This window comes from Anneissia japonica, unplaced genomic scaffold, assembly GCF_011630105.1.
Source record: "Anneissia japonica isolate Jap-2015-1 unplaced genomic scaffold, ASM1163010v1 scaffold1883_len165119_cov152, whole genome shotgun sequence".
NCBI classification, from domain to species: domain Eukaryota; kingdom Metazoa; phylum Echinodermata; class Crinoidea; order Comatulida; family Comatulidae; genus Anneissia; species Anneissia japonica.
The window spans coordinates 125216-146522 of NW_022702141.1; the positions used below are offsets into that span (position 1 = coordinate 125216).

The 21307-nt window shown below is 32.8% G+C and overlaps 2 protein-coding genes across 2 annotated transcripts; both read right to left on the minus strand.

The window, feature by feature from the left end:
• Nucleotides 1–4666: 4666 nt before the first annotated feature.
• LOC117103806 (tripartite motif-containing protein 2-like) lies at nucleotides 4667–8560 on the minus strand. Its single transcript, XM_033244430.1, has 2 exons — nucleotides 8455–8560; nucleotides 4667–6794 (listed from the first exon to the last, which is right to left on the minus strand). Exon 2 carries the CDS (start codon nucleotides 6792–6794, stop codon nucleotides 5007–5009), a length of 1788 nt encoding a protein of 595 aa, XP_033100321.1. The 5' UTR covers nucleotides 8455–8560; the 3' UTR covers nucleotides 4667–5006.
• A 1877-nt stretch (nucleotides 8561–10437) lies between these two features.
• Nucleotides 10438–19216, minus strand: LOC117103805 (tripartite motif-containing protein 2-like). Its single transcript, XM_033244429.1, has 5 exons — nucleotides 18827–19216; nucleotides 16823–16890; nucleotides 16162–16692; nucleotides 14377–14438; nucleotides 10438–13264 (listed from the first exon to the last, which is right to left on the minus strand). Exons 2-5 carry the CDS (start codon nucleotides 16848–16850, stop codon nucleotides 11522–11524), a joined length of 2364 nt encoding a protein of 787 aa, XP_033100320.1. The 5' UTR covers nucleotides 16851–16890; nucleotides 18827–19216; the 3' UTR covers nucleotides 10438–11521.
• Between the last annotated feature and the right edge of the window lie 2091 nt (nucleotides 19217–21307).

Genomic DNA, 21307 nt, shown 5'->3' on the forward strand with positions numbered 1-21307 from the left:
AAAATCAATATCGACCCCCACCCAATGCCTGTCTCTTATACACATCTAGATGTGTATAAGAGAAAGGGCCTGTACTGTAATATAGACCTGCAAATGGATGGAATGCAGAATTTTATATCAATTATTTCCTTCAATTAATGTTAACACTTACCTTTAACTTTCCTGATAATTTAGAAGTACAGTAAACCAGTAAAGTAATTCTGAACAAAATTTAACACTAGTTTATTTACTGCAAGTCTAATCTAGATAGTGACAACTCAAAATGGAACTTCACTTTAGCAGGCTGTAGTTAATTGTATGAAACACACCTTTTTGTTATTTTAAGGTAGTAGAATGTGCATTCCAACCTTTTATATATGCATGAGTTGTAGGAAAGTGGTATAAAGAATCTATATCATTTTCTTATGTACAGTAGTTTAATTGGTTGAGAATATTTTGCTATCTTTAATCAGGCCTAAAAATGGTTATTTGTTTGCCCTTTCTTGTAGAATTTAAGGGGTGACTGACAATTAATGTAAATTCAATGCTATAGTTTAATAAACCTTAAAATATTTATAATACTGTTGTGTTTGTTCTCTGTTTTCCTTCCTGTACTCAGTGGAAAGGAGTGGAAATAAAAAACATTACCATTTCCTTGCGTGTATTATTTTTATATATTATTTCCTTGTGTCTTTAAGCAAAAGGCATGTATTATATGTTGATAATCAAAACATTTTTGTGTAAAACTCACATTGAAAGCCCTTGTCTGTTTCTTTCCTCCTTTCTAAAACTAAAAGCCATAAAACGTCCAAATTTACCTGTCCTGTTCCTTTGTGTTAAGTCAAACGTTCAATTTGGCCTTCCGGCCCATCTTTGTGGCCACCAAGCACACTTTGTTTATATTCTTTTGTATGGCCCCATGTGCATGTTGAGGAATGCAGAACAATTTTTTTTTTAAATGCCTATCTCTAGGTGCACTGCTAAATTTACTATAAAGACTCATACAAATCTTCAGATTCTTTTGGTGGATTATTTGCGATAAAAAAATCCAAATTTTGAAAGTCTTATTAACATTTCTATTTCATTTAATTATTTTTATTTCAGACTCTCAGCCAAGTGCAGTCACTGTCTTTAAGGTGGGTATCATCTGACCAGCCAAGATACCTAAGGAACCTTTGATGGCACTCTTAAGATACATGTATTTGTACTGCTGATATTGACAAAAAGTTCTGCATGATGTGCATGGTGAGTAGTAAAACAATTAAGAAGCTTGTGAACCAGTTGTTTTCTATTTATTTTATGTATCTGAAATTCTAGAGCAAATAAACTAAACTATATTTCAGAAGTATACAGATATACAAATACAGATAGTAATGACATGAAATTTTGTTGTTATCTAGAATCCAGAAAACATACAGTGAAATAGTTTAATAAATCATGCACTAATCCATCCATCTATTCATTAGTCACTCATACATTGAATCTTTGTTCTGTTATCATCAATGAAGTGTAGAGACTTATTTAATACTGTAGTCTGAATATATCCACCAGCGATTGTGTCAAATGTAGGTAATTGATATTCATTAATTAGTCAATTCCTGTAGCATATATTATTCTCTTAGCCTAAATAAAAACAATTTACTATACAAATCTAAAGTTATTATTTGAAAATAGCTACATAACACCATATTTAGATACAAATCTTATGATGATGTAGGAAGTAAAATGCACACTGCGTAATCAAATGCGTTGGCTGAGGAACTTGTGTGTCTTATTTTTATGGTACCATCATACACACTCACATGTGTTTGTGGGACAACACATGACGTGTTTGTAGGACACACACGTATTCCTGATTCTCTTCTCATTGGTCAGTTGTTAAGTTTGATTGACACTCAGTAAAGGTCAATTGGGAACCTCATACCAAGTTGAATATCAGCCTCAGTGAATGGGTTACTCTAGGAAGATTGTTGAAATATTAAGAATTAAATAAACAAAAACCGAAAGGTCCACTGATTATTCTCAGATAAGAAAGTATAATACATACTCCAAGTATTGAAATACACACCATCGTGTTAGGATTCAATATTTCAGGAATTCCTGATGATGATGACATAATTAATGTTGAAATATTGAATCCTAACACGATGGCGTGTATTTCAATACTTTGAGTATGTATTATACTTTCTTAAATAAACAAAGCAAACATTATATTTACATTGTTAAAACAAGGTATTCTTAAATCTACCAGTATACTGAACCAAGCAGCATGGAATATCTAAAAATTCTGTATACAAGCAGAATTGTTTAGATTATTCAGTCTGAATTCATAATTGTTATAAACAATAAAAAATCAAAAACTGTGCATGTTTTAGCTGAATTGATGATCAGTTAATGCTGGCCATAAAGTTGTGCACATGACGTCTTTCAGTTTTGTTTTGTGTGAATATTGAACTCGTACAAGAAAATCAATATCGACCCCCACCCAATGCTGTAACATATGGTTTTAATTTTAAGACTTTTGTTACTGTATTCGAAATCAAATGAAATTTATTTTGTTGTTTTAATAATCTGTGTCTGTTCATCTTGTGCCTTGTATTTTCAAAACATCAGTGAACCCACAAACTATCATTTTAGTCTTTAAAATGCCCTACATCATAACAGGTCATAATTCCACTGTTACATGTACTGTATAAAATATGTTTATATAATGCTAAATAATAGTTTAAACACCATTGGTTGATTAAATAGTTTAAACAACATTGGTTGATTGAAAATAATTTCATAATCCACTGTTTTTAACAACCAGATGAAATTGTTGCAACATGTTTTGTTGTAAAAACATTATCATGGAATTTCAAGATTGACTATTGACTATGTTAGAACATACACCTTTAGATCGGTGGCACTCAAAATAATTTGGTGCGTTCAAAGTGAATTAAAATTCTTAGCTACAAGTACAAAAAAAAAAAAAAAATGAAATTGTTCCAACATGTTTTGTTGTAAAAACATTATCATGGAATTTCAGGATTGACTATTGACTATGTTAGAACATACACCTTTAGATCGGTGGCACTCAAAACCATTTGGTGCGTTCAAAGTGAATTAAAATTCTTAGCTACAAGTACAAAAAAAAAAAAAGAAAAAAGAATTACGAAACAAAACATGGGAATCTTAAGTAAAAATGAAATAAACACAAGTGAGTAGTGCTGCTGATGAGGCATGTAGCTCCCCGAAAAACATGACAAAGAAATAGAAGGAAATACAACTTGCCTTGCCTGTCACAAATTTCGAAGGGCCACCTGTACCACCAACAAACTCAACAATAATGTAAGGCAAACAAAATTAATTAGTTACAAAAAAAAAGGAAAAGACAGTAATACAGATATTTAATCTACGATAAAGTTTGCAAGTGCTCCAATTCAGATCTTTTTCTCCACGCTCGTTTTCCATAACTTTTACAAAATACATCAAAGTATTTCTCTACTTCATTTGTCATAGAAAGAGTAATGGAGCCTAGCACGTAGCTTAATTTAATATCAATATTAGCACTTAAAAATTGATCCCAAACATCGATGTTATGACTACTTCATTTATATTCAAGTTTATTTAACTTCTCTAAACATATGTTTAGGAGAGCAGGACAAGAGAATAAGAAGTGTCTTATGTCTTCTTCATTATTTGTATTGCAAAGAGTACATAAGCCATTCTTGTCTTCAGACCATCTGGAAACTCTACTATCAAGGGGCAATGTATTTGGAGCGAAGTTTAAATTTCAATGATACACCTTCGAATCCAATTTATCTAATAGATAATTTTCTAATTTAATTGTATCTTTAAGTAATGAATAGTCGGTGAGGGAGGCCTTACTTTCATTATCCTCTCTCCAGTTTTCATTGTTTATTTCATTTACTTTTTTTTAATAATGGTTAACCCAGTAATTGTAGTTGCCCTGATTATTAGATAATTGTTCTAGAAGGTCTTCACATTCACATTTAATAAAGAGATCAGTACTGTAATACATTTTACAAATTTGAAACGGAAATTATTTGGATCACATTGAAACTGATTTGTTGCATTTAGGAGTATTTTTGGCCAACGATACGGTTCCATCCTAATTAAACAATTAAAAAATTTAACTCTTGAAGTATCATGCATAGTTTTTATCTGTATCCATCCAAGTTCCCCATATAATGTATTCATAGGGGCTAGATATATCGTGCCATTTGCAATTGAAGTTTTTCTAATCTATCAATATCTGATTTATATATGCTACACCAAACATCAGATCCATAGTTAAGAAAGGAGGGCAATTGTCCTCCATAATACAACCCTCGTAATAAACCCTATTAAAATTATCAAAATTATCTATAAGAGATTTAATGTAGGCAACTAACCAGTGGCGGCGCCAGCGGTGTGGCAGTGGGCTTAAGCCCCCCCCCCACCGGACAAGTCAAGCCCCCTCGCCTGACAGCTCGTCGGGCAGTCAGACCATAAAACATATAAAAATAGGCCCACACCAAGCCAACACATGTCTGTCACAGTCTGAGAGTGCCATTTTCGGCCATCCAGAGTTTGATATTCTTTAAAAAAATCTCATTTGGGAGGGGTACTCCCTCTCAACCCCTTCCAGCTCGAGCCTACAAGCTCAAGTCCCCCCTGTTGGACAACTTAGCCCCCCAAAAAATATATCCTAGAGCCGCCACTGCAACTATACTATTGCCTTTCTTTAAAACATTTTCAAATTGCTTATGATCGTTTAAATTTCTGGAAATAATTACCCCAAGATATTTATATGATTCGGCCTCCATTATGTAGCTATCTCCTAGTTTCCAGTGTTTATCCCTGTTTATACGTTTACCAATTACTAATATATTTGATTTGTCAAAATTAAAATTAAGTTTCCTCTCTTTTGCAAAGATAGTAGCTAGCTCAAGCATCTTTTTCATTTCAGTTTCCTTATTAGCAAGCAACAAAATATACTATGACATTATTTTCATGAAAATTAAAATTCAATAGTTAAATATTCAATAGTTGAATATTTTAATATTGTTTGGTTTGCTGTTTGCTACTGCTACTCTTCTTGGTCTATCGGAGATTACAGTGATTCCTGCTGGGATATCTAATCCATCATCTTCATAATCTATTCGTTTTATGAAGACACCATTTTTATTAAATAATTGTAGTTTATGATTACTTGATACTATTATATTTTCATTCATATCTGTAGTTATTCCACAAGGACCCCAAACTTTACCATCTTCTTTACCTTTGCCTACAAGAATTCTCATCAACTTATCATTTACATCAAACATTTGTATTCTGTTGTTTCCAAAGTCAGCAACAATAACATAACCTTCCTTAGTTAAAGTGACATCATGTGGTACATTCATTTTACCTACTTTACTACCTTTTGAACCTATCTTACCCAGCAGTCTACCATCATCAACATTGAATTTAAACACACAGTGAGCTTCGCAATCTGCTACATACAGAACTCTAGTTTCCTTGTTTACTGTCAGGCCTATTGGATCTTTCAACATTCCTTTTCCAAATGAGTGGATTTCTTGAAATTTGTCATCACACATTACAACACATTTTCCTAAGTGATCACTGTACAACATCTGACCATCATCCATTAAATACATTGAAATCACCTCCTGTTGGGGCACCTGTATCCTAGCAACAAATGAACCTGATTGGTTGAACTTTAATATATCTATACTGAGGCTTGATACTAATATGCATCCATCTGTATATAACACTACATCTGACACATTAAATGGTTTATTATGTTCTTTATATTCTGATATATTACCAATAGTATGGACAAGTCCCAGTGATTCTACTGTGATATTCACAGGCGATCCTTCGATGTGTGTCTTTCCAACAATGATCTCCATTTGCCAATCACCTTCCACATTGCATTTTCCCATTATTTTGTAATCTGCATTTTCTCCATATTCAACCTCTGTGTGTATTTTGTTACCTGATGAGTTCTTTAAAATTGCAGCTAATTGAGATGCATCAGTCTTATCCACACTTGATACTTTCACTACAAATTGTTGCCCTTTTGTGACAGTAATTACTTCATCATCTTTAGCAACCTTGTAATTGCCATCAACAGTTATGATTTTACCAATGCCCTCGCTGTTCATCAACACTTCTAAGTTTGTAAATGCAATAAAATTAGGTATAATATTCATGTTATGAAATGATTTATCAAATTCACTTTTTAGAACCATTTCTCTAATGGTATTGATAGTTGTCTTATGGGATTGAAGAGTTTCTGTTTGTTCTGGTTTGTTCATTATTGCATTAATTGCTGACTTCAGATTTTGTACTTGACTTTGCTTTAAATCAAGATCTTTTATTTTACTATTGTGATCTTCTATCTTTGCATTGTATATCTTTTCAAGATCTAACATCAATGTTTTGCTTTTCTCCTGAATTTTCTTTACTAGCGTCTCTTCTTGATGTTTTATAGCTGCTCTGCATGTTTTCAGATATTTTTCAAAGTGGGATCTATCTCTAATTATGTAATCAAAATTTTCTTGCAATTTATATTTGATGTCGGCAGCTATCTGAATAAGTTCAGTAGCATTTTGATTAAACTCATCTACAGCAATCTTCATTTTAATCACCTCATGTTTATTTTGAAAACAGTGAAATATATGTTCACACTGTTTACATGCTGATATCTTGCAAGTTGAGCAGTAAAATTCCAGTGCCTTTCTGCAATGAGTTGGACAGGTATAAATTGTTCCTTCTTTGTTTTCTTCTAATGTGGGCAATGACCTGTCAGCTGCTGCCATCTGTAAATATAATAGAATCCTAATGAATTACTCTACTGTATCTTTTGTATTTTACTCTATTTTGTTGGTTGAAACTCTATTGAGAGTTTGTTGTATTATCGAAAGGTCAACTATTAACCTCAGATAAGATAGTATAATACATACTCCAAGTATCGAAATGCACGCCATCGTGTCGGGATTCAATATTTCGACATTAATTATGTCATCATCAGGAATGTTGTATTACTTTATTGTATTTTTACAGTACTAATCTTATGTTTACAGTTTGTTACCTGTTGAATGTGGAAGACATAATTTTGCCTATAATTGTATTATTGTATGTAAATTATAAATCTTTTTAAGTAATAAAATTGTGTGTAGGTTTTATTCAAGATTTAATCCACGGATTAAAATTCCAAAGTGTTCACACAAACGGCGTTCGTTAAACTAATAATAGGCCTATGGGGGAATAGTTTTCAGTTTTAAATAATGTACGGGTTCTTAACTGTAGTAAAAGTAACAGTGTATCATGAAAACTTTTAAATCTGTAAATTGTTCAAAGTGAACTTATATGATTATTGTATTTTAAATGAACAATTTTACTTCTGATTTTTCAGCTAGCATTGAACAGTTGTTGGTGTTGCAGGTTTTAATAGACAGTCTAAATAGGTTAAAATATCTTACAAAACACAATCAACAAATTATATACATTATAACTAAGTAAAATGCAATAGAAAAAGAACCTCTTTACCATTTCATTCATAGAGAGCACAGGAAAGAGACCAAAGTAGCTAATATACTGCAATCGTGATTGGTCAATCTCTTAAAATGTGGTCAAATCATTCAAGCATCATTGGCGTTAGCTCAGTGGCGTTAGCTAATCTGGGGTCTGCAGGTAGCGTTAATAACGCCAAGGACGTGGCGTAGTGAGTGGCCTTAACAACGCCACTGCCTAGTTCACACACAAAGGCGTACGCTACGCCAGGCTTAAGCCAGTCTTTCACCGTGTGTGTGAACATAGCCTAAAATGTGGACATTAACTGATCCCTTAAAATTTCAAAGATTAGAATGGGATTGACTTAAAAATGTATGATTGGTTGGTACTCCAATACTCCTAGATGGAAAGATAAACTACATCATTAATTCCAATGCTGAAATTTTACTATTGATAGTAATTCTGATGTAGGTCTACTAACTCTCGAAATTACAGACATTGTATTACCAAAATACTTCATAATGATTGGCTTAATATTACAGAAAGTATAAATATCAAAAGTAGTGTACACTTTATCTCTCAGAACGTATACCCCTTTTGGTTGTCTGGTTTCTGTTTCCTTTTGAAAGCTTTACTATCCACTACAACTATCTCCAGTAGATGGAGGGGGAGAGGGAAGGGGCTAATATTGAGTAATAACTTTAGAAATAACTTCAGAAATACTTTAACTTTATAACTTTAGAAAAGTTCTTAATTAATTGTTCTCTCCTGTATTTTTGTAATTAAGTCCTTTTGCTTTTTTTTCCTCTTTTGTATTTTTATGTTTTTACTGTAACTGGACCACAACGAAAACCAGTGCCTTCGCATTGAGTGTGCCATCCAGAATAAAGAAAGTTTTAATAAATAAATAAGTAATTGCCTTTTGGAATTCGATATAACAGTTACCCTTTGAAGTTCAACACTTACCGTGAATTATTCTGAATATAATAATAATAGAAGTAAACCGGTAAAACTAATTCCTAAGTTCTCTTCAGGAAATGTATTGCCAACGATTAGAATAGATAGTGTAATGTAGGTAAAACTACACTTAGCATTATACTAAGGATGTAATATTAACCCACCTTTATGCTTTCCATCTCTTTTGTTCTCCATTCTATGCATGAGTTGCAGACAATAGAAAAGTGGTAGAAAGAAACTATTTTGGTGCTTTGCTGTCTATATTTTATTATTTCCTTATGTGGTTTATTGGTTGAAAATATTTTGCTGTCATTGATTACGCCTAAAATAAATTTCTAATTAAGAATTAATAAAGATAGTTAAAACGGCTATGACAACCTTAAGATCAGGGGGTTAAAACTTCCGCTTGTATATTTAATAATAATAATAATAATATGAGAATTTATAAAGCATCAATTAAATGACCAAGGTGAATTATCAAAAGCACAGTGCACATTAATGATGGAAAAGGTGAGTTTTGTCTACGTTAATGAAGCAACATAAGAACAGCTTTTAATGTGTGCAGGGAGTGAATTCCAAAGTGTAGGTGCGGCAAAGGAAAAAGATTTATGGCCAATAGTTTCAAAGGTTGTGCGGGGAATGGAGAGAGTGCAACATGACTGATTTATTTATATACAGTAGCTGATATGGTTGTGCATGTTAAGAGATTCATCCAGTTTGACTCTGAGGTTAGAAATGTGGTGAGAGGGATGAATTAATGACGAAACAATTGGGAGAAAAAGAGGGGTTATTTTACTACGGATGTGATTAGTGCAGAAAATAATGAACTCGGATTTGTTTTCGTTAAGTTTTTGAAGGTTGTTTTAGAGTCAAGATTAGATATCTTTAAGACAATTTCCAAGACATTGAACAGCGAAGTAATGAATGAATTGAAATGGAATGTAAATTTTAATATCGTCAGCATAGCAATGATAGGAGATGTTATGTTTTTAATAATTTGGGACAATAGGGCAATGAAAAGAGAAAAAAGAATGGGACCAAAAATGGACACTTGGGGAACACCAAATTCAGTGACTTTAGGAGTGGACCTTACACTATTAATTTCAATGAATTGAGAGCAGTTATTGAGGTATGAAATGAGCCAGTTTAAAGCAATTAGATTGAAAAAGCCAAAGCAAAAATGAAGATGATGAATAAGTATTTGGAGATTAGCAGTGTCAAAAGCAGCCGAAGTTAAGCATCACAAAAGCAACTGCTTACTTTTGATCCTTGGCAACTGTGATGTCTTTGAGTATTCTGACGAAGGCAGCCTCAGTGCAATGGTTCACTTTATAGGCAGGTTGAAGGTGGTCCAAGAGATTACAGTTTACAAGGTAGGACAATAGGGAGATTTCGCAAGTTTACGAAAATGATAACAAATCATTTTTCAGTCAATCAATTTGTCAGTCAATCCATCACATACAGTGTCATATCTGTCGCAAATTAGGGGATCCATAACTTTTAAATGAATCAATGATCATATACAGTTTGTATATGTATTGTTAATTATGTTTGAGGTGCAATTGACGATAATGAAGATGGGTCATTCATTATAGTTTTCGTAAAGTTGCAAAATATCGCTATTAACAGGTAATACACCACCCTCTCAATGCATTTGGCTTGAAAAGGTAAGTTAGAGATAGGTTTGAAATTTGGGAGTTTTTTTAATGGTCAAGTGATGCATTTTTTGAGATCAGAGTAACAACTGCCGATTTAAACTGGGTGGGGATCAACAACAGTAGACAAAGATCAATTGATAAGTGAAGTAAGAATAGTAAGAACACCTCGTTACATGATTTTAAAAGTGTATAGTTTGAATGGGATCAAGAGAAGAGGATGCAGATGAAGAAGATGCAATAAACTTAACAAACGCCGGGTGAACAAGTTAAATGAACAAAACATGTATGGTAAGTACAATAGGAGCAGAGTTATATTTCTGAGAAAACCCTGGTGAACATGTTCATGTTAATAGAGGGACTACTGTACAACTAACCAATGTTAGAATCAAGTGAATGAAATTAGTGAAGAAACTACAACAGCACGTTGTCAATATGTTAAATATGTATAATAAACACTGACAATGAAATATCCTCATTGTAATATGTTGTTATGTAATGTAAGTATAATTTTGGTGGGTATTGTGGGTACTTTTATGCTGGTATATTCGGATTCGTTTTGCCACTGGTTCTAAACTGCAATCCACATTTGATTAATTGTGTGCTTTGGAGCTGCAAGGAAAAGCAAATGTTTCCTCCATTTATATCTATAAATCTTCAGCAAATTCACTCAAATATTATTTTTTCCCATTTAATATATGGTAATTTAGTTTAGGGTACTGTAATAAATAAACACTAACAATTTTGTCCATTGGTTAGAACAGAAAAAACAAAATTATTTCATATTATTTAAAAAGAAAAAGACACATAGAATTTCCTCCAAGTCTACATTTATATCACATTGTAATTTTTATAAATTCAATACCTTAAATATATTTAGCATTAGATTGCCACAAATTGTAATGTAGAACATGTACAATTCTTTCTAAATCATTTAATAATTATTTAAATGTCTTACATGGTTACCACAAAACCCAGTTGATTAAATTCTGCCTAAATGTTATATAAATCAGACAATTCTATACAATGCAACTAAAGATGTGCAAACCACACCATAAATTTTCATGTTAAAATTGAAATATACAAAAAATATTTGCGACAATGTGATATTATAGCCGCTAGGACCTTGTATACTAAAACATAAGTGAATTAATATAATTGATTTTAAGGTAGTAATTTACTGTTTTTCCTTTCTTTTTGTGTTGTAATTATTAGAAGAGGTAATTTATATATTCATCTATATTTTAGTATTTAAATTAAGGGTTGGGTCAATCTTAAAGCCTTCAATGACTTAACTGACATTCTCTTTGATGATATGTATTTTATTATTTTATAGTATGTCTATTTGTGTACTAATTTTGTTACCAAAATGTTTACTTTGACAGCATTTTGATGAAAATTGAAATCAATTCTATAGTAATTTAATAGTTAAAGATTTTAACAGTGTTTTCTCCATGGTTTGCTACTGCTACTCTTCTAGGTCTATTGGAGATTACAGTGATTCCTAATGGGACAAATACATCATCTTCATGATCTATTCGTTCTACAAAGACACCATTTTTATCAAATAATTGTAGTTTATGATTACTTGATGCAATTATATTCTCATCCATATCCATGATTACACCACAAGGACCCCTTACTTTACCATCTTCCTTTCCTTGGCCTATAACGACTTTCATCAACTTATCATTTGCATCAAACATTTGTATTCCGCCATTGATATCAGCAACAATTACATGATCTTCCCTAGTTAAAGTGACATCTTGTGGTTGATACATTTGACCTACTTTACTAACTTTTGAACCAGCTATCTTATCCAGCAGTCTACCATCATCAACGTTAAATTTAAACACACAGTAAGCATCTTGGTCCGCTACATACAGGACTCTTTTTTTGTTTACTGCCAAGCCCTTTGGTTCTTTCAATATTCCTTTACCAAATGAGCGGATTTCTTTAAAATTATCATCACACATTACAACACATTTTTGTAGGAAATCACTATACACCATGTTACCATCACTCATTAAATGCATTCTATTGACCTGCACATTTTGTTGCACCTTTATCCTACCAACAAATGAACCTGATTGATTGAACTTTAATATATCTTTACTGAAGCTTGATACTAATATGCATTCATCTGTATCTAACACAACATCTGATACTTTAGCTCCCTGTCTATGCTCTTTATAATCTGGTATGTTAAAAATGGTATGAACAAGTCCCAATTTTTCCACAGTAATATTTACAGGTGATCCTTTGATGTGTGCCTCTCCTGCAGTAATCTTCATTTGCCAGTCACCTTCCACATTGCATTTACCTGTTATTTTATACTTTCCATTTCCTTGATATTCTACCTCAGTTGGTGATTCTTCACCTGATGAGTTCTTTATTAAAGTGCCAGCTAATTTACATCGATCACTCTCAGCTAGACTTGATACAGCCACTACAAGTGGTTGTCCTTTAGTGACAGTAATCACTTCATCATCTTTATCAACCTTGTACATGCCATGGACAGTTGTGATTTTACCAATGCCATCTGTATTCATTAAATCATCCAACTGGGTAGAGTCAATAAACTTTGGTGTAATATTTGATTCATCAAATGATTCATTTAAGTCACTGAAAGTATTGATAGTTGTCATATAGGATACAATAGTTTCTATTTCTTGTGGTTTACTCATTCGTGTACTGATTGAGGTTGTTACATTATTAACTCGAGTCAGCTTTTCATTAATATCTTTAACTTGACTATCAATGTCTTCTTGCATTTCTTTGTATATTTTTTCAAGGTCTGAAAGTAATTGTTGACTTTTCTTTTGGATCTTAATGATAAGGTTCATTTCCTTCTCTTCAATAGCTGCTCTGCATAATTTTCGATGAGATTCCAAGTGAGATCTGTCTTTAGCAATAGAAACAAGTTTTTCCTCCAATTTCTTTTGAATTTCCTTAGGTTTAATAGTAACATCATATACAACAGTCTTCAATTCAATCACATCATGTTTATTTCGTAAACAATAAAAACCATGTTCACAGTGTTTGCATGCTGATTTCTTGCAAGTTGAGCAGAAGAACTCCAGTACATTGTTACAGTGAATTGGACAGAAAATGTGTTCATCTTTGCCTCCTTGTAATGTGTGCAATACCTTGCCTGCAGGCATCTATAAAAAATAGAATGGTGTACGCTATTATATGTAGTTTTAGATAATCCCATAATATTATTTATTTGTTTATCTTGCCCACTACTGCAAAAAACTCACCTGATAATTTATTTTAATAATCAGGGGTGGCGCCAGTGGGGGATGGAGCCAGAGGGCCAGCCTGATTGGGGAAAAAAAAATATGTATGTATTTTCTACGTATTAGTACACTCCTAAGTCATTAATTAAATAAGCCATTGAAACCTCTAAATTGTCAAGTTTTTTGGGGAACGTAGACCACGTCTGGCAAATCCTGGTGTTACCACTGTTAATAATTCCCACTAAATAAAGGTATTTATCAATTTGATTTTTATTCTGAAATGTTTTCATCACCGATAAAATCTTGATTGACTATAGTTTTTCTCAATTTGTAAACATGTTTAAAGTTAGTATTAAAGTTTACCCGATGTGTGCAATGTCTTCAATATCTGAAGCAATTAACTGGAGCAGGGGTTCTCAACTGGTGACCCACAGGACATCTCTGGCCCACGAGTGTGTGTTATGTGGTCCGCGAGAGCAAGCCGAAAATAAAATTTTCCCTGTTAAGGTTGGATTATTAACCTTAACAATTTTTGCATTCTGTTTTGCCAACTAGGCCTATATATTGCCCCACAAATTGTAGTGATTTAATCAATCAAATTGGAAGAACGATCGCAGCAAAACGGCAAAGGAAAGGAATCATAACGTGCCATCTTTTGGCCTCTCGCACAATGCAGTCTGTATGTAGTTCCATACAGCTCTGTGTAGTTTTTCATTCTATTTATAGAAATATTACTGTTGAAGAGGCCCTGTATGAGCGTCTACCGGTTATTATTTTCAAAAAAATTCTAATTGAGGAGGAGGACATCCCCCTCCCAATGCATCTTCCGACTCACCCCCATGGGATGACATGGAAACCCCCAGGAGACATGAAACCTGTCAAAAAGGCCAAACAAAGAAAATTGGAACTTTTACAATATTAATAACAGTTGCACCAACACCGACCAGCATGTTTCTCAGTATGTCTCTGTTGTCAGTATTTTAATCAATTTGATTTGTATCCAAGTGCCCTTAATATTAAAATAACATTTTTACCTTACTGATTTTTGCTGAGTGGTGGAAACCATGATGTACCATACCTGTTGCTCCCTGTGATTCTGAAATTAGCAAAGTATATACAAAATTATAGTGGTGTCCGAGTTCAAAGCAAAATGTCACAAGCCTATATATTTATTTTCCAAACAATCAGTATATAAATGAAATTCTGATTCCTTGGTTAAATAATCACATTTGTACTAATAAAATTAAATGCTCAAGTATCAAGTTAACATATAATACAGAGCATTGAACTTAGTTGTCTGTCATTTTTAAAGAATAAACATAAATAAATAGAAATACATAAATAAGTAAATAAATAATGCAAGGAATTAATGCAATTCGTCAATAGCAGTTTAAAAAAAATATGGAGGAAAATGAGCGTTTGGAAATTATGTTGGATGAGGTTGTTGCGTATTGTGAATAAATTTTAATAAAGGCTATTAATTTTGTATAATCATAAATCAGGCAAAGAAATGTTCAGAATAAGAAATGCAAACTATAAAAATTAATATAAATATCATAATTACTACATAAATAACTGTTAAGAACACAGAGTGTTAAGAACACAAAGTGGATTGGAAATTTTAATCTGTATGGTAATTAACAATGGTATTGCTATTCTGTTGCCAGTTTTCAAATTCATGCTCTTCCTGGGCCCCCTCTACAGTATTTTGAATTGCTGACTCTGCCACTGTCTGTCAAATATTATAGGCTAATGTATTGTACAGGAATATTATGATAATAGTAATAATAATAATTCTGGATTTATATAGCGCCTCACGTTGACACAACCTTGAGGCGCTTAACCACAACAGAGAAGAAGAAAAAAGTAATTAAGTTCAAATGATTGGTTTGATGATTATTAATAAATGTTAATATTACAATGATAATAAAAATGCTTGACAATTAGTGCTTTGATTTATGAGGGTAAATCCCTGCTTCTCAAACTTTTTAGGTGGTGACCGACACATTTTATGATCCCTCATTTTTAGGTGATCCAAACAAATGCTGATGTCTTGAGAGTCCATAACCTTACCACTGCCCCATCATGGTTGGAGCTCACAGTAGTTAAGCAAATTTTAACTTCAAGGAGATGCATGGAACTCGCATATTTTAAATAATAATAATAATAAATTATCATTATTATTATTATTTTTATTATAAGTCGTAAAATTTATTTATGATGCTCTCTTGTGATAAATCACCCTAATACACATTTAACACAAATAGAATCAGATTTAAAGTATTCGGTAATTATATAAATTGCCGGTTACACATCCGACATGAACTGCCATCCATAGATCACAAAAGAAGTTGTTATCATTCAAAAACACAAATGTTATTATCTTCTGTGTAAAACCTCTTGACATAGGCCATCATCCACTTATCACAAAAACTATAATTGTGGCTATGTAAATTAGTTTTGTCATTAAAACAAATTATACCAATGTATAGGCCTACATACAGTCTAGAAAAATGAACTACCGTAAATACTCAAGTAAGTGATGCAGCGCTTATAAAATGTTTGGTGACTTCGAGTGCGATGCTTATTTGAGAGCAGCGCTCTTAAAAATATATTGGCGTGGCAGTTTCCATGCCCGTTCCGATGTTACCTATCTCACATGTTCCCATAGTTCAGGAGGCCTACTGAATCATAGATCCTACATCATCGTGAAATATATACGTTTATATTATTAATTTTTCTTTTATTTGAGAGCACCTCTTACTCGAGCATTTACGGATTGTAAAATATCCTGTTTTATATTGATATAAAAAAGATACCTTCTGTTAGAGCTCCTACAGCTTGATAAAGTTCATATTGCTTTAGCTTTCTAATAAATACATCCATGTTTTGTTCACAAATGATTCGTTTATGTTCTAGATTCATAATCAAACTCCAGCTATCTGTATGTTTCTCCTCATACAGTCCACTAATGGTTTCTACATCACCTGGAGTCAGCACCATTCCCAGTTTTATAAGTCTTTGCCGATGCACTGTGAATTTTGTAATTGCGTCATCTCTAATATTTTCCAAAATTTGGAATGAGGAAATCTGCTTTTTAATTTCTTGTACCAGACCAAATTGTCTTGTTGCCTTAATAGTATCATAGAGGAGTGTGAGATCAGTTGGACCAAGCTCTCCAGAACCCACCAGCATATTAATTAAGTCCATCGTCTTAGAAGACGTATGTAATGCAATTGTATCTAATACATAGTCCCTGAACAAAACTTTCAGCATATTGATGGGTATGTGATCATCATACCATTTTGACACAACCAACTTCAGATCTGCAAAATATGCTGCATTTGCTTCTACAATGTAAACAAAAGGAAATATCTAATATTTTGAAATGACAAATATTTCAAAACAATTAACATTCTATTGAAATTCTTGATCACAAAAGTAGAAGGAAGGTGAAAAAATACTGAAATCTTTAGTTACTTTCACCAGTTTCCATACTCATAGTCATCTATACAGCTACTGCTTCAATCTTTTTCTTTCTTTCAATCCTGAAATAACAAGAAGACTAATCATAAAATAAAGGACAGAAAAAATTTAAAAATGCAAGCTCATTGCTGATGGTTTTGTAGTATGATACAAAAATTTTAATATCCTGAATTTTTATTATTTTTATTTTGAATATTTCTTTGCTTTTTTTAATTCTTTGTATATTTTGTATACAAACTTGCAAGAAGTAAACATGTAGTAATTCAGTTTTTTGAACTGCCAGTTAAAATAACAAAATAAATGTAGCATTGAAGTTTTGTTCTATACTCAAACCATACTGGTGTGAATAAGATACTCCTAAATCAATCTGCTCCAGAAAAACCAATAACTAAATATAAAAAATAAGTTTAACCTACCCTAGTGCTATTTGATGGAATAATCTTAATGAGAGATTTAACAAATGCACCAAGTGTTGACAAATTCATGCAGTTCATTTGATCTTTATTCTAAACAATTTGAATATTCGTGATGATGACATAATTAATGTCGAAATACTGAATCCCGACACGATGGCATGCATTTCGATACTTGGAGTATGTATTATACTATCTTATTTGAATATTTTATTTAGCTTGTTTATACTTTATGATGATGTTTAAGTAATGTTTTCCTTGTTTTGATAATTAATTAGTTGAACCGTATCACCTATTGTCTTTCTTAAGATTTTATTAATTTCTTTCTCTCTTCTTATGCTTTTCCCCCATTTTTTGTTTGCGGCTTTCCTCTGAAATGCTGCAGGCTGTATTCTTGTTACTCTGCTAAAATATAGATATACAGTACATCTGAAGTTGTGCATGCGGCTTTTGTTGGTAACATCAGTCACATGACGTCATCAACATGCCATTTTGTGAAATTCTGTGATTGATCATAAATTCCTCATAAGCAAGCATTTTTCAATAAAACTTGACACACGTATACTTCATTCTAGGGTCAACTTTTTGTCACAGTTGAGCATGCGTCATGGTATGCATTAAAATTTTAATAACTCAAAATAACTTTTTTGACTAAATTAGAGCATGTTTCAGGCCATTTTGAGCATATATATTGCCGGAGAAAGAGAGAATAAAGTTTCTATACACATTAACAAGTATGTATAATACTGTACATTATTATGATCGTTATTTTGAATTTCTTTCGAGTGCAAGTTGGAGTTTTGGCTTCAATCCAACAAAATTTAATTTGAGGCCCAGACTCTAGGCCTAGCCTAGCCCAGCCCAGCCTAGCATATCGGTAGTGTAAATACATAGGAATTTCACACAACCCCGATTTTACGTACGAATGATTTTTATGAACACCTCTTGGCCCGTCCCGTATGTAAATGAGGGGTTCTACTGTACTTTAATTTTCCAAAATTTATGCGCTGTTCAAAACTATCGGGTCCTGCGAATTGTAACATTATGCTAGTCGGTTGTATGGTCAAATGGAATACTTTAAATGAGAGTCCACAACAGTTAATTTTGTAAGCCATTCTTACCGTACACCGATATTGGGGTGTATCTTAAACAAGTATCATTGAGGTGTGTGTATTATGTCATTTCATAATTTTGGAGTTTCTGATTGGATTATAGAAAAATTTTTTCACTGATTTAATGACTTGTTTGTTGCAATTCAATTTAAGGCAGATTGCTTATGTCAGTCGTTTGCATCAAAGCTGTCAACTAACCATGTGGGAATGTTAATTTCCAATTGTCCAGTTGATCACTACTAATCTCTCCCATACGATTTAATGAGAAATCCAGTAAAGTTTGCATCAAATTCTATCGTATGTCTACACGAGAGTTGCATAGATAGTTACCATATAGTGCTTAATTTTTTTTAAACTTTATTATCCACTACAACAAGCGCCTGTAGATTAATGTGGCCCTAATTATGGAATTGAACATAACAGTTTTGCCTTATTTAAATTGTATAAATGTTAACTTTCAACACATTCCTTACCTTGAAGTGTTCTGAATAAAGTAAAGAGCTAGTTCACAAGTCCTCTTCTGAAAATTTAAAGATTAAAATATTTACTCTAGTAGATATTAACAACTACCAACATGGAACTGCCCATAGTTTATCGTTTTACTGTATTATGAAACACAGTTACACACTATTCAAAGTCAGCAGTATGTGCACACCAACCGTTTTGTTTGCCATTCTATGCATGAGTTGCTAACAATAGAAATTTGGTAGAATTTAACCTCCTTTTGTGTTGTCTACAGCTTATCTCCCTTATACACTTGAAAATATGCTGCTGTATATATTTATAAGCCTAACAAATGATTGTTTGCCCTTCCTTTTGGAAAATGTTAATGGTTCACTGCAGGAACAGACCTGGGAGACCACAGGGGCCAGACTAGGCCTACTTCTTTTACTTGTTATTTGGTATTTAGGTTACAAAGCGCTTTGTTTTCCCAAGTCTTTGGGTTCACATGTTTAAGTGTTGCTGCCATAGGGCGCAGAACAGGCAACTCCACCAGGTACCCATTTATACTCTTGGGTGGAAGCAATGCAGATAAAGGGCCTTGCTCAAGGACACAAATGAAATGCACAGCGAGGATTAAAACCTCAACCTCGAGGTTGGCAAACCAAACCGTTCCCGCTTCGCCAAACCACTTAAGAAAGGAAAATAATAGTGATGAGAATGACAATAAATGAGTCCTTTAGTAACAATAATGATAGGATGATGTTAAATTAAAAATTCACTTTGGTCCTCCGACCGATTTTTATTCCCACCCCTGGACTAACCAATCATGTCATGCACACGGTAAAATTAAACCAACTTTTTTCCCGACTCACAGATTTCATAGCATTAACGCAAGATGATTTGCCGTTTATCTATATTTTATTATCTGATTAGTGTATGTATGTATATATATGTATTATATATATATATATATATATATATATATATATATGTATATATATTTCATTTGTGTATGTTGAGAAAGGCTCTTATCTTGGTCACATTCTTACATGCGATAGTTGTGATGAGGCTGATATTCAAAGACAGTATAGGTCTCTGTGTATTAGAATCAACTCTCTTAATCGTAAATTTATGAAATGCTCTAAAGATGTTAAATGCTGTCTCATTCAATCATATTGTATCAATTTGTATTGTGCTGCTTTATGGTGTGATTACCGTCAAAAAAACATTAGATCTCTTAATGTATGCTACAAAAATGCATTGCGTCGAATTTTGAATGTTCCTAGAAACAGCAGTGCTAGCATAATGTTTGTCGACCAAGGTGTCCCATCTTTTAATGAATACATGCGAAAATCAGTTTATTACAGCTTTATGCAGCGTATGCTGAGTAGTAGCAATGTGTGTATGTATGTGTGTATGTATGTGTGTGTAGGTGTGTGTATGTGTATGTGTGTATGTATGTATGTATGTATGTAGTAATAAATTACCATTCCTTTCCTTATTTTAACATAGAACATTCTAGAATAACATTTGATCAAAGAAGCAGCTGTGTAAATGCTTAAAACAGAGCATTATGTGTAATGTGCCTAATATGAAGTAACGAGGGCAGTAAATGTTATTCAAGAAATATTAGATGGGAAAGTTTAGGACAGAATTTTGTATTTAGACATAGTGTCACACATACTGACTCACACTATGTAACTACAGCACTCTTCTAGCAATTGGCAGGCAACGCACACACACACACACACACACGAAAAAAGAGACTAAGACCAAGCCAATAAGTTTTGACGGGAGTAGATTGGTTTATTAACAGGAATTATAATATACATGACGACAGCAAATCTCCAAAGAATAATGCTCATTTTTTTCTCCGGTTAAACTCTGTGAAAACTAAAATATAAGTAGTAACAGAATACAGAAGTACGGCAATTAAGGTATAACATGGTATAAATTAATAGGCCTAGGAATACAAACATTCTCATCATAATTATAAGCCTAGATCATAAACAGACTGAGTAGAATTACCTTCTTGGCCCATCCAGCGCTCAACGTGACACCCACTGCTGCAGTGGAATGTGCATAGCACAAGTCAACAACAACTTTTTAAACCGTGCAGAACGCCACCAATGAAAAGAAGAAATAGATTTACATACAAGTGTAGCTCAAAAAATCCACCAGAAACTGAACTTTTGTAATAAACTACATGTAATTTTTACTTGTATTTTGTTAACTATAAAGGTTTATACAGCCACCCTCCTAAACGTACTAACAAACATAAAAATACAGTACTGTATACTGTATGTATGTTTGCAAGGGGTCATTCCCAAATATCAGAATTCTTACAAATGCACAGACAGTATGCTTGGGAGGGTTAACAAATTTGTACGCTTTTACATATACATGCAAATGTTGATGCAAAATAATATGCAATATTTAAAATAATAGAATTTTATGATCAATTATAATGCAATCATGGATATAATATACATTTAAGTATGTACAGGTAA

Coding starts and splice junctions, on each gene's coding strand:
- LOC117103806 (XM_033244430.1), bottom strand. CDS start 6,794: ATGGCAGCAGCTGACAGGTCATTGCCCACATTAGAAGAAAACAAAGAA.
- LOC117103805 (XM_033244429.1), bottom strand. CDS start 16,850: ATGACTATGAGTATGGAAACTGGTGAAA. Junction 16,693..16,822: donor GAGTATGGAAACTGGTGAAA/GTAACTAAAGAT, acceptor TTTACATTGTAG/AAGCAAATGCAGCATATTTT. Junction 13,265..14,376: donor ACTCAGCAAAAATCAGTAAG/GTAAAAATGTTA, acceptor TATTTTTTATAG/ATGCCTGCAGGCAAGGTATT.